The sequence below is a fragment of the Typopeltis vanoorti genome, chromosome 7, assembly GCF_054136105.1.
Source record: "Typopeltis vanoorti isolate ZY-2024b chromosome 7, IOZ_Tvanoo_1.0, whole genome shotgun sequence".
NCBI lineage: Eukaryota > Metazoa > Arthropoda > Arachnida > Uropygi > Thelyphonidae > Typopeltis > Typopeltis vanoorti.
This window is the reverse complement of record NC_143555.1, coordinates 91,915,507-91,934,408: the sequence shown is the minus strand read 5'-3', so window position 1 is coordinate 91,934,408 and position 18,902 is coordinate 91,915,507. Positions and strand designations below refer to the sequence as shown.

Here is an 18,902-nt window from a genome sequence, read left to right as displayed (position 1 = left end):
TGAATGGCTGGTCTGAATGTGAGGAATCAAAGAAAAAACTGCAAGCATGTGAATGTGTAGGGGGGGGGTATGAAAGAGGAGTGAGAGATATAAACATGAAGTAATGAGTGAATACAGTAATGGTGTGCAGAGTGGGATGATAAAGAAAGCAATGAAACTTGGAATACATTTAAGAAGTGCTTTCCTGAGAGAGGGAGGGGGATGAGAGGAATACAGTAATGTGTTACTCTGGACAGGAATAGAGATGCAGTCCATAAAATGAAAACAGTGAAGGTACAAATTATCTGAGGGAGAAAGCATGAATCATCTGATGAGAAATGGGGAAAAACAGAAGCAAAAAAGTTTGATATTCCATCAGTTGAGGAGAAGAGTAAAAATTATGAATTACCAAAATATGTGGAGAAAGTGGTTTCGAGTATGTGTTTGATGGGGGGGAAAAAATCAATGTTTAGAATGTATGTGTATATGATGTGGGGGAGATGTATATATATATTTTTTTTTTTTTTTACTTTCTCCCTCACACTCCGAGTGGTTAAATACTATTAAATTCAAAATAAAAAGAAAACACCTGATACTCAACTCTAAATGTAGCTTGCATATAGGTTCATATCCCAGGATATCTCTCATAAATAACTTATCTACTAAATCAGTGCTTCCCAAACTTCTAGAGTCAGGGCCCCCTTTGCAAAAATTAAAATATTTCACGTCCCCCCTCAAAAAAAAATCGTAATAGGGAGATATATTATTATAATATTTATTGTATTTATATTCAATACAAAACATACACAGCGAATATCGCAAAAATCAAATGCATATATTATTCTCCCTTTACGGTAATTAAGCCTAACTTGAAAAAGACAGCAAAGGCAGGTTATTAAAAAGTGCATATGATTGGTGCGGTATTAACAAAAGATCACGCAACCGAAAGATAAAAGCATAGCTGACAAATGAGTTGAAATGCTAACTCTCTTCAACTGAATTCCATATGTGAAACTGCCATAACACATTCATTATATATATATATATATATATATATATTACTTATATATATTACTTAGTTTTAACACTTTTACGAATTTTAACACATTCGGATGAATTTTATTGCTGCTTTAGGAAATCGAACTCACACACATCTAATTAATAACAATAGTTTTTAGTTAGATACTGTGTTTACCCATGCAACATATGGTTTTGTTTCAGTCTATATAGACAGCATAGTTTCTGTATGAGGGGACATGTGATTCATTAATTAGTGTGTTTTTATCCCAGTTGTCTCTAATTGCACTATTTGTTGAGAAATATATTACACAGACTCCTCATACCTTATTCACTGGCATAATAAAAGTACTTGTTTTTATTGCCTCTGCGGGAGGGCATGTTGTTTACCACTGCAAGCGAGTTACTATCTCCCCACATGAACTTGTTTAAGCTTTTTTTTTTTCATGTGTGAAGTATATGCGAAACTTTTATTGGTAACAGAAAACTAGCTCGGATGACAGTGATAATATAAAACGAGTTTTGATATGTATATAAAGTCGATATCAACAGTCCTTGATTACGAACGCGTGATGAAAGGGACAGGAAGATTTGGAGCTTCCCTGGAGAGCATTCGAAGTAAATACAACTAACCACTGCTTTGAAATTAAACATATGAATAAGCAATATTTACTAATATTCATTAAGTGCCGAAATACGCTGGAAGCAAAGTTTGTAAACCAACACCAATGTGTGAATTTTTCCATTAAAATATAAAAAATAGCAAAAAAGAAATAATAAATAATAAAAGTTAAATACGTTTGTTTTAAAATAAAAAAATCTACTTAGTCTTAAAACATTTTAAATTTGTTTTCATTATTTCACGGCCCCCTCAACAAAACCTATGGCCCCCAAGGGGGCCGCGGCTCACAGTTTGGGAAGCGCTGTTCTAAATTACCCTTTTTAAACTCATTTAACTCATTAAGAGATTGAGAGAGTTTTCAAATACTTTTAACTAAAAATAAATATTTTAATTAAAAAAAAATATATATATATATATATATACACACACACACACACACACACACACACATAACATTAAATCAACTACTTAACTATGCAAATGTCAGTATATTCTTCAAACTGCAACTTCAAGCAACATGAAAAACATTTTTACTACACAGCCTATCTTCAGTTAGATAAGGCAATAGTTATTATCCTATATGGAGAAAACTTCTGGAATTTCAGTTTCTTTCTTCCTGCAGAAATGAGGTAGAAACCCTTATTCCTTCTTGAATTCACACAGGAGAAAGACTAACACAATTAAGACTAAAACTGCTCTCTATATGACAGTAACATAAGTCAGTCAAATTCTTATTGCATCTTAAAATCACAGAACACATCTTGTCTTCATCTAATGCACTTCAACAACTTCACTTTCTATATGAAAATAACAGCAAGCTCCACTGAATAAACTATTGAAAACCATACCATCACTTTAGAATGAATTAATCTTTCTATATAAAAGTGTCAACATTCTTCTTAAAACTTTATCAAAAAGAATGTTGATAAGGTTTTAAGAAGAATGTTGACATTCTTCTTAAAACCTTATCAAGTGACAGTTGTGTTATTTCAGAAGTTTTCACAAAGCAAAGAACAATTTTCCTTCTATATGAAAGTTTCTAAAGAAACAACTAAAACCATACTGAATCTTAGAAACACTTATCAGAATGAGAATCCTAAATAAAACAAACTTTACTGGCCCATTCTATAGGAACTGGGAAGCAATCAAGTTTCTTTCAGCTTTAACTGAAATACATCCTATATAAATTAATGACTACAAAGAACCAAAGAGGATATCTCTTTATACAAGGACATCTTTTCACAGTCTTCCATTTCTAACTTTTGTAAAATGGAGACAGCAACAATGGGTATAGGTAATAGGGCTAATATGCTTTCTAAATGTACTATTTTATTTAATACAAATGTCAGGAGGAAATTAGCAGAATAGAAGGGTACAGGGAAGGGTACAAGAGGAATACTGCTAGTGACAGCAGAATAATTACATCCATGAGAGAAGAAGAATAATATATATATATCCCCTGAAAGTAGAGAGCAAAGATGGCTTTGAAATTGTATGGTGTAAGTAAAAATATGCTGGGCAAAATATTTAGTAGGTTGTTGATTAAAACCAATAAATATTGGGGGAGAGGGGGACAGAAAATATTTTAAGCAAATAAGCTATAAGTAATATTATGGTTATAATATAATAATATTATTTTAATAAGGTTAATTAATTTAATAATATTTTAAAAGTAATGTAATTAATATTACATTACTTTTAAATGCTTTATTTGGTCTACTTTTCTCTATGGAGTAGAAACACTGACAATAAACAAGGAAGACAGAGGAAGAATTGATGCTGCTTTTGAGATCTGGACATAGAGCACTGAAGATCTCATGGGTTTTGAAGAATAGAAATAAAAAAGTTTTGGAGATGATGGTTACTCAATTCAAACTAATAAAGAACATACAGAAAAAGAAATATCATACATGGATCATATTGTGAGGCATGAAAGTTTTCAAAACATAGATTTATCAGAGTGAAATTGAAGGCAAGTGAAAGAAAGAAAGACAGCAATGCACGCACGCACGCACGCACGCGCACACACACACACGCACAGTCCTGAACTATGCAGAGAGCAGCCTACGAGAGAAATAATTGGAGATCTATAATAGCTAACCTTCTGGATGGAGATGTGACTTGACAGAACAAGACAATATTATGGTGAATTTCAACGGCAATATACACTAGATTGAAAGGAATCATGAGCTGACAAAAGTGAATTTCCGAGAGAAATTGCCTTAGGAAGTTTGAAATGGAGGGAAGAAGAGTTAAGTTCTGGACTTTGAAAATGTAACTGAGAACAAGGTATCAGTTATGCCTCAAGTCAGAGAAAGCATTCATATTTTCCTAACATGGGAGATAAGTAGATCTGCTGAGTCAAAGGCAGAAATGGATATATGTGAACCACATATGGAATAAGATAGAAGTTTAAAATAGACTTAGAAGACAATTGTCAGAAATACTGTTGATGCTGATTATTTTTTCCATTTTCTGCACTCTCTATAAATGATATTTAATTTCATCGAATTGTGAACTGGATTAAAGTGTACATTGAGAATTTGATCTAATGTCTTATTCCTCTTTATAGTGCTTTTTATCCTGCTTAGAGGAAGAGTCTGCTATGATTATGCAACTTTGTGAAACCCCCCAACTATCTGGCATTGGGAGAATAATTTTTATGACTGCAGAAATGTGTGTTAATGGGCTGATTTACCTGTTCTGAAAAACCCAAGTTTCCAGGTGAAAAAAAAACCCAACCTCCATATGAGACTGGCTAACTCACCTCTACTCAAAAAAGGCCAGATAAAGGTTCCTCACATTTTTGACGAGAATCAAACCCAGGTCTTTCCAACAGAGCTTCATCTATATATAGAATTTATAGAATATAAAAATAAAATTTTTTTCATCTATATATAGAATTTATAGAATATAAAAATAAAATTTTTTTCATCTATATATAGAATCTGATCTAATGTAAGCACTGAAATTTGCACTCTGTTTGCCATCTTCTTGAACAGCTAGACAGGAATAAAAATTATTCAACTGTTTCAAAGAAGCTGCACACTACACAGTAAGTTATCAAACTTATACTGCAAGCACTTAACTCAATTCACTGAGAGAGAGCGATGCATGTCCCTCCACAGGCAGGTCATACAGTGTTGAATATACATTAATGTTACACAGATTCTTAAAAGCTGTTTCAGTATTAGCTGTTACATCTGGATAAACTTGATGAAAGAGGTCAAATAAGTACCAATAGATCTCTGGTTTTTTGTTGGTGAAAGTAATGAAGGTAGGGAGATAACAGAAGGAAGATATGGAGTTGGCAAAAGGAACAGTGAAAAAGATAAGATTGCTGATTTTGCAATGGCAGGGAATTTTGCTATACTGAACACCTATAGCAAACTACCAAACCACAGGTCCACATATAGCAGTGGTGGAAGGTACTCTCAGGTGGACTATATATTCTGTAGAAGAGAACATAAGAAGGAGGTCAGTGATTCTCATGGTATTACTAAGGTAATACCATGAGAATCAGTGGCAGAGCAATACAGGCTTCTACTCTGCATGGAAATAAAATAGGTAAAAACAGAAGCAAGTGAAGCTTTCTTCTATTTTACCTGTTCCATCTCCTATTAGTTTATTTTCAGAAGCATTGCTGAAGATGAACCAACAGGAGATGGAAAATGGGAAAAGAAAATGAAAAACATTTGCAATATTGGAAAAGAGATGTTGGGCCAGACAACAGGCAATTTCCTTGTCCACCTTAATATTTCCTGTTGGGAAATATTAAGGTGGACAAGGAAAAGTGATGGTAGAACAATGAGGTACAAATGTGTATTAGGGAAAGGAAATGACCCAAACAGAAGTGGGACAAAGTAAAGTGAAGAGAATAACAGAATATAATATAGAGAAGCAAAGATAAAGGCAAAGAGAGCAGTAGCAAGATCTGAAAATGAAGCCTATGCTAACCTGTATGAAAGTCTGGATAATGAAGACGGTGTCAAAAGGGTCCACAGGATGGTCAGAATAGTCAGAAAAGTAAAGATATATACCAAGCCAGGATTCACAAGAGAGGATAGTACTGTACTTGAGGTTCTGCAATATTTTAAGCACCCCCATTTCTTCAACCTCTATTCTCCCAACAGTCAATGTCACATCCAGCATTGCAATATCACTACCTCAATGGTACGCCCTATAGCAAACTACCAAACCACAGGTACACATATAGCAGTGGTGGTGTGTATAATATCATGTGGCTCTTACTTTTTGAAATCAATTCATTGTCTGCATTCTACTTTGTAATTAACTATTGTCACCACTGATGGTGATGGCCTATAATATTCAGACTCATGACTCAATAATTCAGCAATTTGGTTTGCTTCTGTTACCTCCCCAACACTGGTACTTTTTAAAGACATTCTTCCATAGTCATTCCTCTTTTTACTTGCCACACAGTGAAAGAACTCTTTAGAATTTCCTTTAGCTTTATCAGCTATTTCTCGCATAATTAACTTTGGCCTTCCTTATCATACAGGTCACTATTCTTACCCATGCCTTGTACTGCTCATAAGGCATGCTGATCACCTTTTTCTTTATATTCCCTTCACAAGTTTTCTTTGACTGCAACTTCTGCTTAATGATGTCTAATAGTGGAAGTTATATTTCCTCTGTTGGATCTTTATAAGTACCCACGAATAGAGGTAGAGAACACACTAAGAAGTATTTTTGATTAACATGAATAAACACAAGGGATAAGTAATACTAATCATTTAAGGTCATATATATCAGCCTGAATATCATAGGCCATCATCATCAGTGGTGACAATAGTTAATTACAAAATAGAATGCAGACAATGAATTGATTTCAAAAAGTAAGAGCCACATGATATCATACACAATGCAATGGTATAACTGAGGAAATATTGCAAAATTGATAATTCATTTAGCAATTTAAAAAAAATATTGATGTGTGATTAAAATAAGACATTCCCATATCTTAGATAGAGAGAGGCAGTCATTCCAATTGTTGTTTCATGGATGACGATTTTCTAGATAAAGTAAAAATGTCTCCCTACAACCCACTGATACAATGGTTAGCTTTGATATAGAATCTCTCTTCACAAATATTTCTCTTTAGGATACAATACATCTACTTCCAGAAGCAATTCCTCAGGATATAGGGAAATTATTCAATTTTGTTATGCATCATATATTTTATTTCTCAGAATAAGTTTTACAGTCAAGTTGACGGAACCGCAATGGGAAGTCCACTCTCCCCCATACTTGCTAACTTTTATTTAGAACATTTAGAAGACATCCTTTCCTCGTCCATACACCTTCAGTCTTCATTTTGGGTTCATTATATAGATGATGTTTTTGCTATCTGGCCCCAATGAAAACATATTGCCTACATTTTTTATGTAATATACAAACAATCTACATTCATGAATTAAATTTACTATGGAAATGGATAAAGACAACAAATTGTCCTTGTTTAGATATTCTACTCCTTCATTTACCATCTGGTGAATTAATTACTTCCATTTATCAAAAGCCTACTTTCAATGGATACTACATTAAACAGCATTCAGCTCACCACTCATCACAAAAGACTGGAATTATAAAATCTTTATTGTGACATGCTCATACTATTTGTTCTACACTTCAGCTATTACAGTAGGAAGTGTTAAACATCACACGATATATGAAATTCGATGCCTTCTCAGAAAGGACAACGCAACAACTTTTCAATTTCTATAATCTTAACTCAAATAACAAGGAAACATTGAGTTCCAATTCCTTACATTTCTGACATCTCAGAATGCATTTCCAGAATTCTTAGGAAATACAATTTAATGGCTACTTTTTTCCCTATCAATAAATTAATACTATGGTTTAATCTTCAAAAGATAAACAGTTTCCTCTAGTTCTCCCTGGAGTCTACTAAGTTCCTTGTGACTCATCATTCTTACTTTGGACAAAATGTAGAAAAGAGAATACAAGAACACCAATCTTGTACATTAGCAACAGTAAATCTGAAAAATCTGGCTTGACACAGTGCAGAATAGATACAGATCACAACATCCTGTGGTCTGAAACATGCTTACTTCATTGATGTCGGTATAAATGTGAATGCTTATTTAAAGAAAACACCAAGGCCTTACTTCACTGTCCACACTTAAATTGGAATGTCTGCATCTCTTTATCTACGATATGGGAAAATCTTATAATTTTTTTTTAATTGCTAATGAATTATCAATATTTCCTGAGTCATACCACTGCTGTGTTTTATGAATAGCATCACGCAGCTTGCATTGTTGCCACTGATGATGGCCTGTAATATTCAGGATGAAATATATGGCCTTAAATAGTATTACTTATCCCTTGTGTTTTTTCATGTTAATTGAAGAAACCTCTCATGGCACAAGAATTTAGTAAACAACACCCTATGAAGTATTTCATTAGGATGCCAAAAACATGTGGATGTTCGAAATTTCCAAATGTTCTAGAATATTAACCAAGTATTGAACTTTCAGAATAGGCAGGGAAAAACTGCACTAAGTTGTAGGTAAATAAAAAAAAAAGCAATTCTTTATTGATTTCCTGTCTTTAAAAAATCCCAAAAAATAATTGAGGAATCGTTTGTAAATTACTGCTTCCTGTTCCTTGATGTCTGTGATGTCAACAATACTGAGGAGAAGATTATTTGTTTTTCAGTACTACAGTTCTTCTATTAAAGGATGTAAGTTCCACTTTTCATGGTTTGGGAGATTCTCAATTTTTCCTAATGACCTGGTGCATTGGAACATGATGTTTTCTTTGGCAGGTATACCTAAGGTATATCTATTGGGCCTTTTTCCAGCATAAGCCCACAGAGCAAGTCTATTGGATCAAAAGTTAAAAATTTGGAGGGTTTTTTTTTTTCTGAATTTATGCACAGGCCACTGTTGTTGCTAAACTCGTCTATTAATCCAAAGAAGCAGTATACCAATTCAGAATCTCTCATGACATGGTAATAACCATGTCATGAATGTTCTTATCAATATAATGAAGTTCACATGCCAGTGCCAAAATTTCCATTTAAAGGGGACTTTTAGGTGGTAGATGAATTTCACTACTTCTTGTAAGACCCCAATTACTGGGGATAGTATGATGCAACTCAAAAAAAAAAAAATGAAAAAAAAAAAGATGATGGATTTTAATAGGTTCCAGGAACCTGGTGATATAAGTTGTCTCTGTTTGGTTTATTATTTTCTTCATTAAGTATGTAGAGAATGATTAAAAATTCCACACAAATTTCAAATATTTCATAAAATTATAATATTGCATAAATTAAGTGAATATTAAATCCAACATCATTTCAAATCCAAATACAGAAATTGTAAAAGTTTTGTGCAAAATTGACCAGAGAGCTTACGGGAATACACTCACCACCATACTATGAGTTGCCCTAACCGAACCTTAGGAGTGACAAACACTCAAAGTGCCTGTATATTCGCCTCCTATTGATTCATTTTGATAAGGTTTCACTAGTCTGACAACTGTTTCAAACTCATTGGTTTTTGTCAGAGACAACTCGTTATAGACTTATTTCATTTTATTATAATATTGCATTAATATATTTTGCTCAAACAAATCATTGAAAGGATAATTAACATGTAATTTAAAAATAGCAGTTGAGGTAACAGAAGTAATGTATTTAAACAAGAGTAATTCTCATGATATACACTAAAAGCTTGATATTTTACCTCAGCATTAGTATCCAAAAGCGATTCATAATATAAATTATAATTTTCAAGACTGCAAGTGGCACAGCAGAAAACTCCAACTATATAAAGGCCTTCTTGTAAGTAATCCTTATGAATTCCACAATCAATGCATAAAATTGTATTATCATTAAAATATCCAAATATCAATCCTAGAAGGAGTTCTTCTTCTTCTTGAAATGTACATCTTCTCAATTTCTAAAAAGAGATTGCAATAACCATAAATATAATTCATTACAATCTGTGTCTTATTTGTAGTAAATTTTATTAATTTTTCATCATCAATAATTTAATTAAATTTGATTATTTAATGGATGAATCCAAAACAAAGCTAGCAATAAGTGAAATTGCAGAAATTTCGTTTACTGCTATGGAAACAGTAATTTTCTAATTGTGTTTGTTCTAACACCTCTATCAGTCATATCGTATTAGTCTTCTGTTATGCTAAAATAGCACAGAGATGAAAAAAATGATATGGAGCAAAATCTAGATGTTTCTTAACTATTTTTTTTATCTGGAGGCAATCATGAGTGTGAAAGAAGAGAGAAAGACATTAATATTAATTCATTTAAAGTATTACTTTAATTCAAGGAAAAGAAGCTCAAGCACTGACATGTAAAGATCCAGCCTAATTTACATGAAACAGAGCCTCAACAGCACTCACCATTACACCATACCAGAAGCTGAACTTTCTCTTGGTGGATCAATTTCTCAAAAAACAAACATCTCTCAGATGTAAATTTATAATTTATGAATCACAGTAGCTTTTTTTTTTCCAGCCAATTTGCTCATCTATCATATTTTTATGTCGGCTTCTTTTTCTGCATACTTTGAAGTATTTGTCATGATGATACTGAAATTTCCTGCATATGCTTCAAGGAAATAACATTACTGTATATTTTTAGTATATGAATGCTTCGATGCATGTTAAATAATCATGAATGTACAACACGCAACACTGTGATAAGGTGAAAAAAAGAGGCCTAGAGGGAAATAAATTTCAACTTAAAGCAAGACTGGGCAAAACATTCACAAAAACACTTGATAGTAGCTTGCAAATGACTATTAAATTATTTAAGGAATTCACAACATATATTGGAATATTAATTAAAATAAACTTTTAACAAATACTTCTTATAGTAACTTGCAAAGTAAAAATACTTTGATGTATCTAAGTGTGAAAGGGAAGGTTGGTGGGTTTGCAACTAGTGACGAAGCACAGAAGTGACAAGACAAGGTTACCAGGCGGTCTGAAAAGCCAAGGGATTAATATATCTGCTCTCCAAACAGACAGGTTGTGGGTTCAAAAGCATGGACACAGATGGTTTATATATGTTTTTAGATGATAGATAAATTTCATTGCTAGTGCAAGACCATCACCCTGCTTAGCAGAGGCCTGAACAATGTTCTATGTTTAGTCTCTGGAACAGGATTTTCAGATTATCTAATCTTTAGCCAACCACTGTACTGATACTAATGTACTACAGGCCAGCAGCCTTTCATGAGTAGGATTCATATAAAAAAAAAGAAAAGAAAAACTTATTATTACACCCTCCATGGAGTAGGCAGACTCATCATGGGAGGTTCATTCAACTGATAAAATATTTGTCATACTGAATCTTAAAATCCTTAACATTCCCTACATTAAACATATTCTGGTAACACATTTCATTCATTGACAATTCTCCATGTAAAAAATCTACTCCTCACCCCCCCCCTTCACTGAACTCTCACACAACTTCCAGGGATGGCCTCTGGTTCTTCTCCTCTCACCTTCTAATCTTTTTATAATTTTATAATACCCTCTGGATTAATCTGATAAAATCCCCTCACCAACTTAAACATCTCTTTTCACCTCTCTTCCTCCTATCCACAAAACTCTACAATCCACATTTCTTCAACCTCTCTCCATAGCCAGCATTCCAGAGTCCTGATATTGTCATAGTCACTCATTTCTGGATCCTCTCTAATGTTTCCACATCACACTGAAAACAGGTGACCAAATCTGAGCACAATAATCTTATGTGTGATCTGAGTGTTTTATACAGTGCACAACCACTTCCTTAACCCTACATGTTAGAGTACTTCTTATCATAGCAGCACTATGATGTCAGTCTTTGGAACACTTGCACAATATGCTCTTTAAACTTCAGTCTACTGTCAACCATCACTCCCAAATCTTATCCACTTCTTGCAGTACAGCACTATCAATATAGTACACAGCCTTATATTTTTGCACTCCAAAATGCAACACTTTGCACTTATTAATATTAAAACTACAACCCTACTCCTTTGTCCAAGTCAAAAGTCTATTCACATCTCCTTGAAGATAATTAACATCAGCAGTGCTAACTTATAATTCTCCTCAAATTTGCACCATCAGCAAATAACTGAAGTTCCCCAGTCAGTCCACATGATATTTACAAACAAGTTAAACAGAAAGGGTCCAAGAGCAGAACCAAGGGGCATGCTACTGGTTTTCCTCTTTTTTGAGGCACTGCTTCATCACACAACTTGCTGGTATCATTCAGAAAGCCAATCACCAATCTATCTAACTAATATACTATCTATTCCCATCCTTTGCAGCTTGTACACCAACTTATCATGTAGTAATCTATAAAATTCTGTTGTGACTGATACGCTTAGGTCTTCAAATCCTGTTGGGAATAAACGTCGGTAATTGTAATCAGGTGGTAGATGAATTTCAATGCCCAGTGTTAGACCATCACTCAGCTTACTGGAGACCTGAAGTGATAAAAAAAAAGTTTCGTGTTTGTCTCTAGTGTAGTGATTCTGAATTAGGTAAAAATACATAATAAATAAATAAAATAATAAAAAATTATAAAAGATTCCTTAGCTTGCCCAAAGTACTATGTACCATAGGCTCATAGCCTTTTGTGGGTGGAAAATGCATAAGAGCATGACTGCTGTGTTTGGAAACTAATTCAAGAATTACTTATCAGAAATAAGAGTGAATATAAAAATAAAAAATAAGAGGAATTTTTAATTTCTCTTATTGTTTTCTTTTTTTAATTTTTTTTCTTTTCTTTTTTTATTCCCTTATAAGGCACCTCTGTAGTGTGACTGGGAGAACAATGGGCCCTTTGACTGAAAAAGACCTGAGTTCAATCCTCATTATAATGAAAGGATTGTTTATAAGGCATTTTCAAATGTAGCTGAGTTAGTCAATCTCATATAGGGGCAGCAGAGTATTTTTATCCTAGAAACTTAGGTTTTTCATCCTATAATGAGGATTGAACTCAGGTCAAGAGCCCATCGTTCTCCCAGTTGTGCTATAGAGGTGCCTTATAAGGGAATAAAAAAACAAAGGAATAACAAAGAAAATAAAAACTAAGAGGAATTAAAAATTCTTATTTTTAATTCCTCTTACGAAAGGATTAAAGGATTTATGTAGTGATAACAATAACTTCATTTATTATTATTATCATCATCACTACTTTAATAAATACAGGCATTTCTCTATAGAGTCCAATGATCGATTATGGAAGGCAAACTACTAACTGTTATTCACACAATATCTTTCATATCTCTTAAAACTCATTCACTGACAGAGCACTAATGACTGCTATCTTCTGCTCTTCAAGCAAAAATTTTAATCCTCACTTTGCTAACCACACTCATACACAACTTCCAGGAATAACACTTATGTCATGTATACATTCTGCATTTACCCTATAAAAATCACATTAATAACTCATGTTTGTATCATACCTGATATTTTCTGCTTATCAATCCAAATTTTGTAATCCACAAACCGTCAGTCTATCCTCACAGGGAGCAATCTCCGGATGAATTATCTAATAAAATTTGTGCACAGTAGTCTAGATGTGGCTGTATCAAAGCATTATGAAAAGGGATACTAACTTTATTATTTCTATTTGTCAAATATGTTCAACATGCTCATGTGATTCTGTGAGCTACTTTGCCAGTTTTACAACATGCCACTAGACTTTACCTTTCTGTTTATTATTTCCCACCCTTTCCCAAATACCTAATCTCATCAATTTTCTACAGTCTAGTTCCATCAATGATTATACTGATTATGCACAAGCATAGCTTGTAATCTTTTCATCCCGAGTTCAATGCTTGGCCACACTTAATTAGCAACCATCAGACTTTGACCATACCATCAGTTTATTTAAATCATCCTGTAGAATCTCTTACCTCCCCAGGTTAGCAACCATCTAGATATTTCCTACATCATTAATGTATAAATTATATAACAGCCCATATTGCCAGCTTAATATCCATATCATTTGTTCCAACTGACATACTAAACTGTATGTGATCCTCTGTCAAATGCCTTTGCAAAGTCCAGAAGTATTGTAGTGCAGCTATTATTTTTATCAAATTCAACTGTAACATGATTACAGACAGTAAGTAAATTACTAAGACCTCCTTCACAAAACCATAATCATATAGAAAATCGTATTCCTACTGATCCTCCTATCGGGATAGATTCTGAGCATGTAAACTCAATCAAAGAAACCATTCATCTCCCATATTTCTGGTGTTCCTGGCATTTGTAAATAAATGCAGCAATTCACTTTTAGGTGTACAACCAGTCCTATCCATGTCAATTGTGCTTACCCAACACCTAACCATTCCCAACTGCCTTTATCACCACTTACCCTATATATCTACTCAAATTCAACTACTCCACTTATATCCCAGGCCATCCCCCATTTCTATGCTGACCATCCCTGTACACACATTCACAACTACTTCCATAGCATCCACTCTCCTTATAGTATGTCTCCTTGCCCCTCCCCCATTTTGCTATCCATCTTGCATTCTTGTTCGCTCATCATTATCTTTCACACTACTACTCTCCTCATTTATAACCACTTCAGTCTCACCAATTCCTCTTTACTGATCTTTCACTTCACTTCTTACTTCATGTGCTTGCTTGCTTGCTCAATCACTCAATGCACCTCCTAGCAGCAAGTCTCTTTCCAGGTCAGTGGTTCCCAATTGTTTTCCACTTGTGTACCCCTTTTAAACCCGTTTCTATAAATTGTACCCCTTGTTTTTAAAATAACTGTTTTTAAATACTAACACTTTTGTTCACTGCCTATCTTAATGTAAAATAGTTTACTTTTCTGCCATTACTGATTATTTTTCATGTACCCCTGAATGGCCCAGCACATACCCCCGGGGGTACGTGTACCACCGGTTGGGAATGGATGTTCTAGCTGACTCACACCAAATCTATTTGTACATCACTTTTGTACAAATCTGTCCTTCCCTTGAATGCATCCCAAACATTTGCGAACTCCACTCCTTTCTCCTCACATTCTGCCAACATACTATTCATGATCAATGCTCACCATCTCAACACAATATTATCATACCTCAACTCAACAACACACTAACCGCCTTCCAACCACGCTCTGTGTCACGTTTTACTATCCTCAACAACCTTCTCATATTCATCCTCACATTGTCCTATGGTCAACAAAGTTATTTGTTCCAAAAACCACCATTAACTTGCTTGCTCATCTGCTTCTTATATAAAATGCATCAATTATCCAAAACACACCTTATGGAATCTCTCATTAACCACACCTCTAATAATGGAATTTCCAAACATTACTATTCTTGAGCCATTTGTTGCCTTCTCCTCTCCTTTCCTTCCTATTATCCTTTTGCACTCTTTCATTCTTATCCACCAAACTTCTCATTCTGATCTACTAATGTTTCAAGTCTTGCATGCTGGGTTTGTTTACTCATTCCTACTTTCCTTCACTTTCACAGTGTTACTCGCTTCCATTTCATCAGCTGTACTTTCTTTCATTTCCACAGTCATTTTAAGGTAACATGTACTAGACATTTATGAATACTTGTATAGCTTACACACAGAAAAAATACAGAATTTTATTCAAAAACTCAGATGCACGTCATCCAATGTAACATTGGATGGATCATCAGGGAGAAAGACATGCTACATGACTCATTCTTATGATTTATATTTTGAATGTAATTACCAATCTTATTTCCTGATGATATCCATGTTACACTGGAAGAAACAGATTACAATTTTTGAATGAAATTCTATTTTTTTTTCCTTCGTGTAAGCCACATAAGCAAACTAAAGTCTGCACAGGAAGTATCTTTGAAACTATTTGTATATGGAAAATATATGACTTCCACACTGATTTAACCTTCATATCTTCCTGGGTCTAGTTCTCACTCAGAAGACCTTAATAACTAATGTGAAGCTAACAGCCTCCACAGTGGCGACCCATGAATTTTAAGTGGGGGTGCTGCCTATACAAAATAATTTTTATAAAATTATTTTTTTCCTAATTAGTAACCAATTTATTAATAAATTGGTTACTAATTAGAAAAAAAGGAATTTGGTTACTAATTAAGAAAAAAAGATTTTTTTAAAAATTATTTTGTATAGGCAGCACTCCCACTTAAAGCTTCACGGACAAGTCATGAAGATACTTCATGCACAAACTTTGTTTGCTTACACTCGGGTAAAGAATTAAAATAACATGATGTTTTGTCAGATACAACATACTTTTGAAACTAGTGAAAAACCAATAAGTCTCAGTGGAACATTTTCTTTGTGCATTTTTGGTAAAATTCACAGAAGCAAAGGGGGTTCTACTAAAATAAGTTCTCAATCAATTACCTTATGGTAATTGTCCTGGCCAATTTCATCCAGTAATGAACTTAATTTCTTAATTTGATTAGGAAGATCATAGTTGATCGCTTGGTAAGAAGTTCCATTAAGTAAGAGAAGTTGTTTTTCCTTTGTATTCGGAGGTATCTGACCACTATTCACTCTTTCCTTTGTCTGCTTTTGGGGAAGTTATATGGCTTCTAAATATCAAGGATTTTAAGGTCTTAAATTTAGATGTGGATGGATAAGCAGGAGAAGGTTAGGTTTTGAATAATACAGCTGCAGTTTTGAACTACAATCTGTTAAAAATACAGAATTCAAAATTCAAAATCTTCACTTGATACCTGGAACAAAGAGATTCAAACTTGTGGTTTAAGATGAATTTGTTTATTAAATGAGCTCCCAAGAGATTGGATAGAGATCTGTAGTACATCAATTAATAAATCATTAGTAAGTGTGGAAGCAATAGTCTGTTTCAGATTGACAATATTGCAAATACCGTATGCTAGATCAAGAGTTTGGTAGCTCAAAGTTGATTATGTACAAAGGCAGCTGGTGTAAATATAAATTTGGTAAGCTCCAGGCAGTTTGATAGTTTCTTTTAAGCTAGCAAAAGTATTATTTTATTATTATTATTTACGTGACACCTCCAGGGAGTCCAAAGACTCATCGAGAGAGGGCATCTACAACTCTCTTTCTCCACCACTCAATTCATCAACTACAACGAACTGCAACTACACCAATGCCATTTACTGCCCACCACTACCACTAGTATGTTCACAGACAATCACAAACATCCATGCCCATGGCAGGATTCGATTCCACAGCCTTTTGGCTGGAGAGAGTGGATACACTAATCACTCAGCCAACCAGGCTGGCAAGGATTTTAAGACTGATTTAGAAATTGCCGTAGCACTGAGTCCTGAGCTATCCCACTTGTTGCCTTCTTCCTTCTTGATACCACTCTCCCCCCCCCACTCTTGAACCCAATACATTACTCCCTGAACACTTTTGCAAAATCCTGAAGAATTACAGTATGTGCATTCTCTCATCAACTTATTATTTTACTTTATTATTATTATTAACACCTCCAAGGAATCCAAGGACTAATTGTGGGAAGACACACCACTCAATACAATACACTGTCGCCAATACAACTTAAACCACCAAATACATAATGACTCTCAACACACAGTGTCATCTACTGCCCACCACCATCAATATTTTGTCTGTAAATTATGTGTTCTCTTGGTGATTGATTTGCCTGTGTGCAGGATGAAAAATCTGAATTTCCAGGAGAGAAAAACCTGCTAGCTCCATCTGTGATTGGAAAATCTCAAAAATCGTCTTGTCACTACAAGAATTGAATGCAGGTCTTTTTTCCAATCGAAGGGCATAATATCCCATTGTTCTTTCAACTGCCTTACAGAAACGTTTATACATTTTAAACGTATTACCATACATTTACATGGTAAAAAAGCTAAAACAGATCATTCTTTAATAAAGTAATTCACCTTCCCTCAATACTTAATTCTGTATAAAAGACCTTACTAATTTTGACAATGTTTTAACTACTACTGCAAACTAGGTGGAAAAGATAGGATGACTGTTCATAGAGCTGCAAAATATAAGTTAAAATTTTATATTTATTATGTGCCAATATTGATAATTTGTCAGTTAAATTTCGTTGTGTGACAGCTGTGACATTATGTGGGTTTCTTTCTGCATGTGAAATCAGTGTGAAAGATTAATGTAAGCAGTGTAGATTTTTTGGAAAATGGTATGATGCCATGAATGCAATAATACTTCAAGAGATGTTGAGGATATTTATGTGGAGAAGATTAATAGGAGAGAGAGATGAGAGAATGTTAATAAGTAAGAAGTGTAACATGCTTACACACTATGAGGTGTCTTTGAATGTAAGCAGTAGCAGGAAAAGGTAGAGCAGGGCATCATGAATGTAGCTATGGAAACAAACAGGGTTGATGGTACAGTAGTGTACAAGAAAGATACAATTCAGTTGATAATAACAATAACACAACAAGGATGACTGGCAGCACAGTAGCAACAGGGAGTAAGATAGCATGCAATAAGACACTAGGCATGCAAGGCATCAAAAGTGTTGCTGACATGAGAGAGTGTAAGTGCAGCAAGAAAGTGACTGAAGAGATGAAAGCAGAGGTAGTGAAGATGAAGTGAGAGATGAAACGTATGAAGAGTGAAATGAGGAGAATTACAGATTTGCATGGAAGCATGAGGAAGAATGAAATGAAATATGGCCATTGAAAAGGTACTGAATAATGCCAAAGTAGCTCTCTTTGAAGATTCAATAATTAGAGATATGGGAGTAAAAAAGGCACATAATATTTATTGTCCTGAAGAAAGAAAGAAAAGAGAATATGCTCATATGCAGGATATGTACAGGCAAAATAGAGGTGCATCAACAACATTAATATTGGAAAGTAGAAATTAATCAACCATTTTCCAATCATCCCTGGAATCAACGAATGATTGGTTCCCTTTCAACTACTAACCGCTTTCAAACTTGCTTAACTTTTTGCAACCCATTAGTAGCAGAGGCTCTACCAATTGACCATTAATTATACATTTATAAAAAATGACTATAATAAAAAAACAATTCACAAAAACACCACTAAAAACAAAAAACATTTTAAGAATACCATATGTCAGAGGCATTTCAGAAAAAATAGACAGAACACTACACAAATACAACATCAAGACTACCTTCAAACCCCCAACAAAGTTAAGAAGTCTACTCAGTTCTTCCAAAGATCCTCTTCCACACCTGTCCCATCCAGGTGTTTACAAAATCGAGTGTACATGTAACCTACCCTACATAAGGGAAACAGGATGC

The 18,902-nt window shown here is 34.1% G+C and overlaps 1 protein-coding gene across 1 annotated transcript in view; it reads right to left on the bottom strand.

Moving 5' to 3' along the window:
• The window catches only part of Ufsp2 (UFM1 specific peptidase 2), a 245,905-nt gene that overhangs the window by 213,851 nt on the left and 13,152 nt on the right, over nucleotides 1–18,902 (bottom strand). The window contains exon 2 of the mRNA XM_090396020.1: nucleotides 9,355–9,570. Coding sequence (XP_090252146.1) covers nucleotides 9,355–9,570 — 216 coding nt within the window. The remainder of the gene's footprint in view (nucleotides 1–9,354; nucleotides 9,571–18,902) is intronic.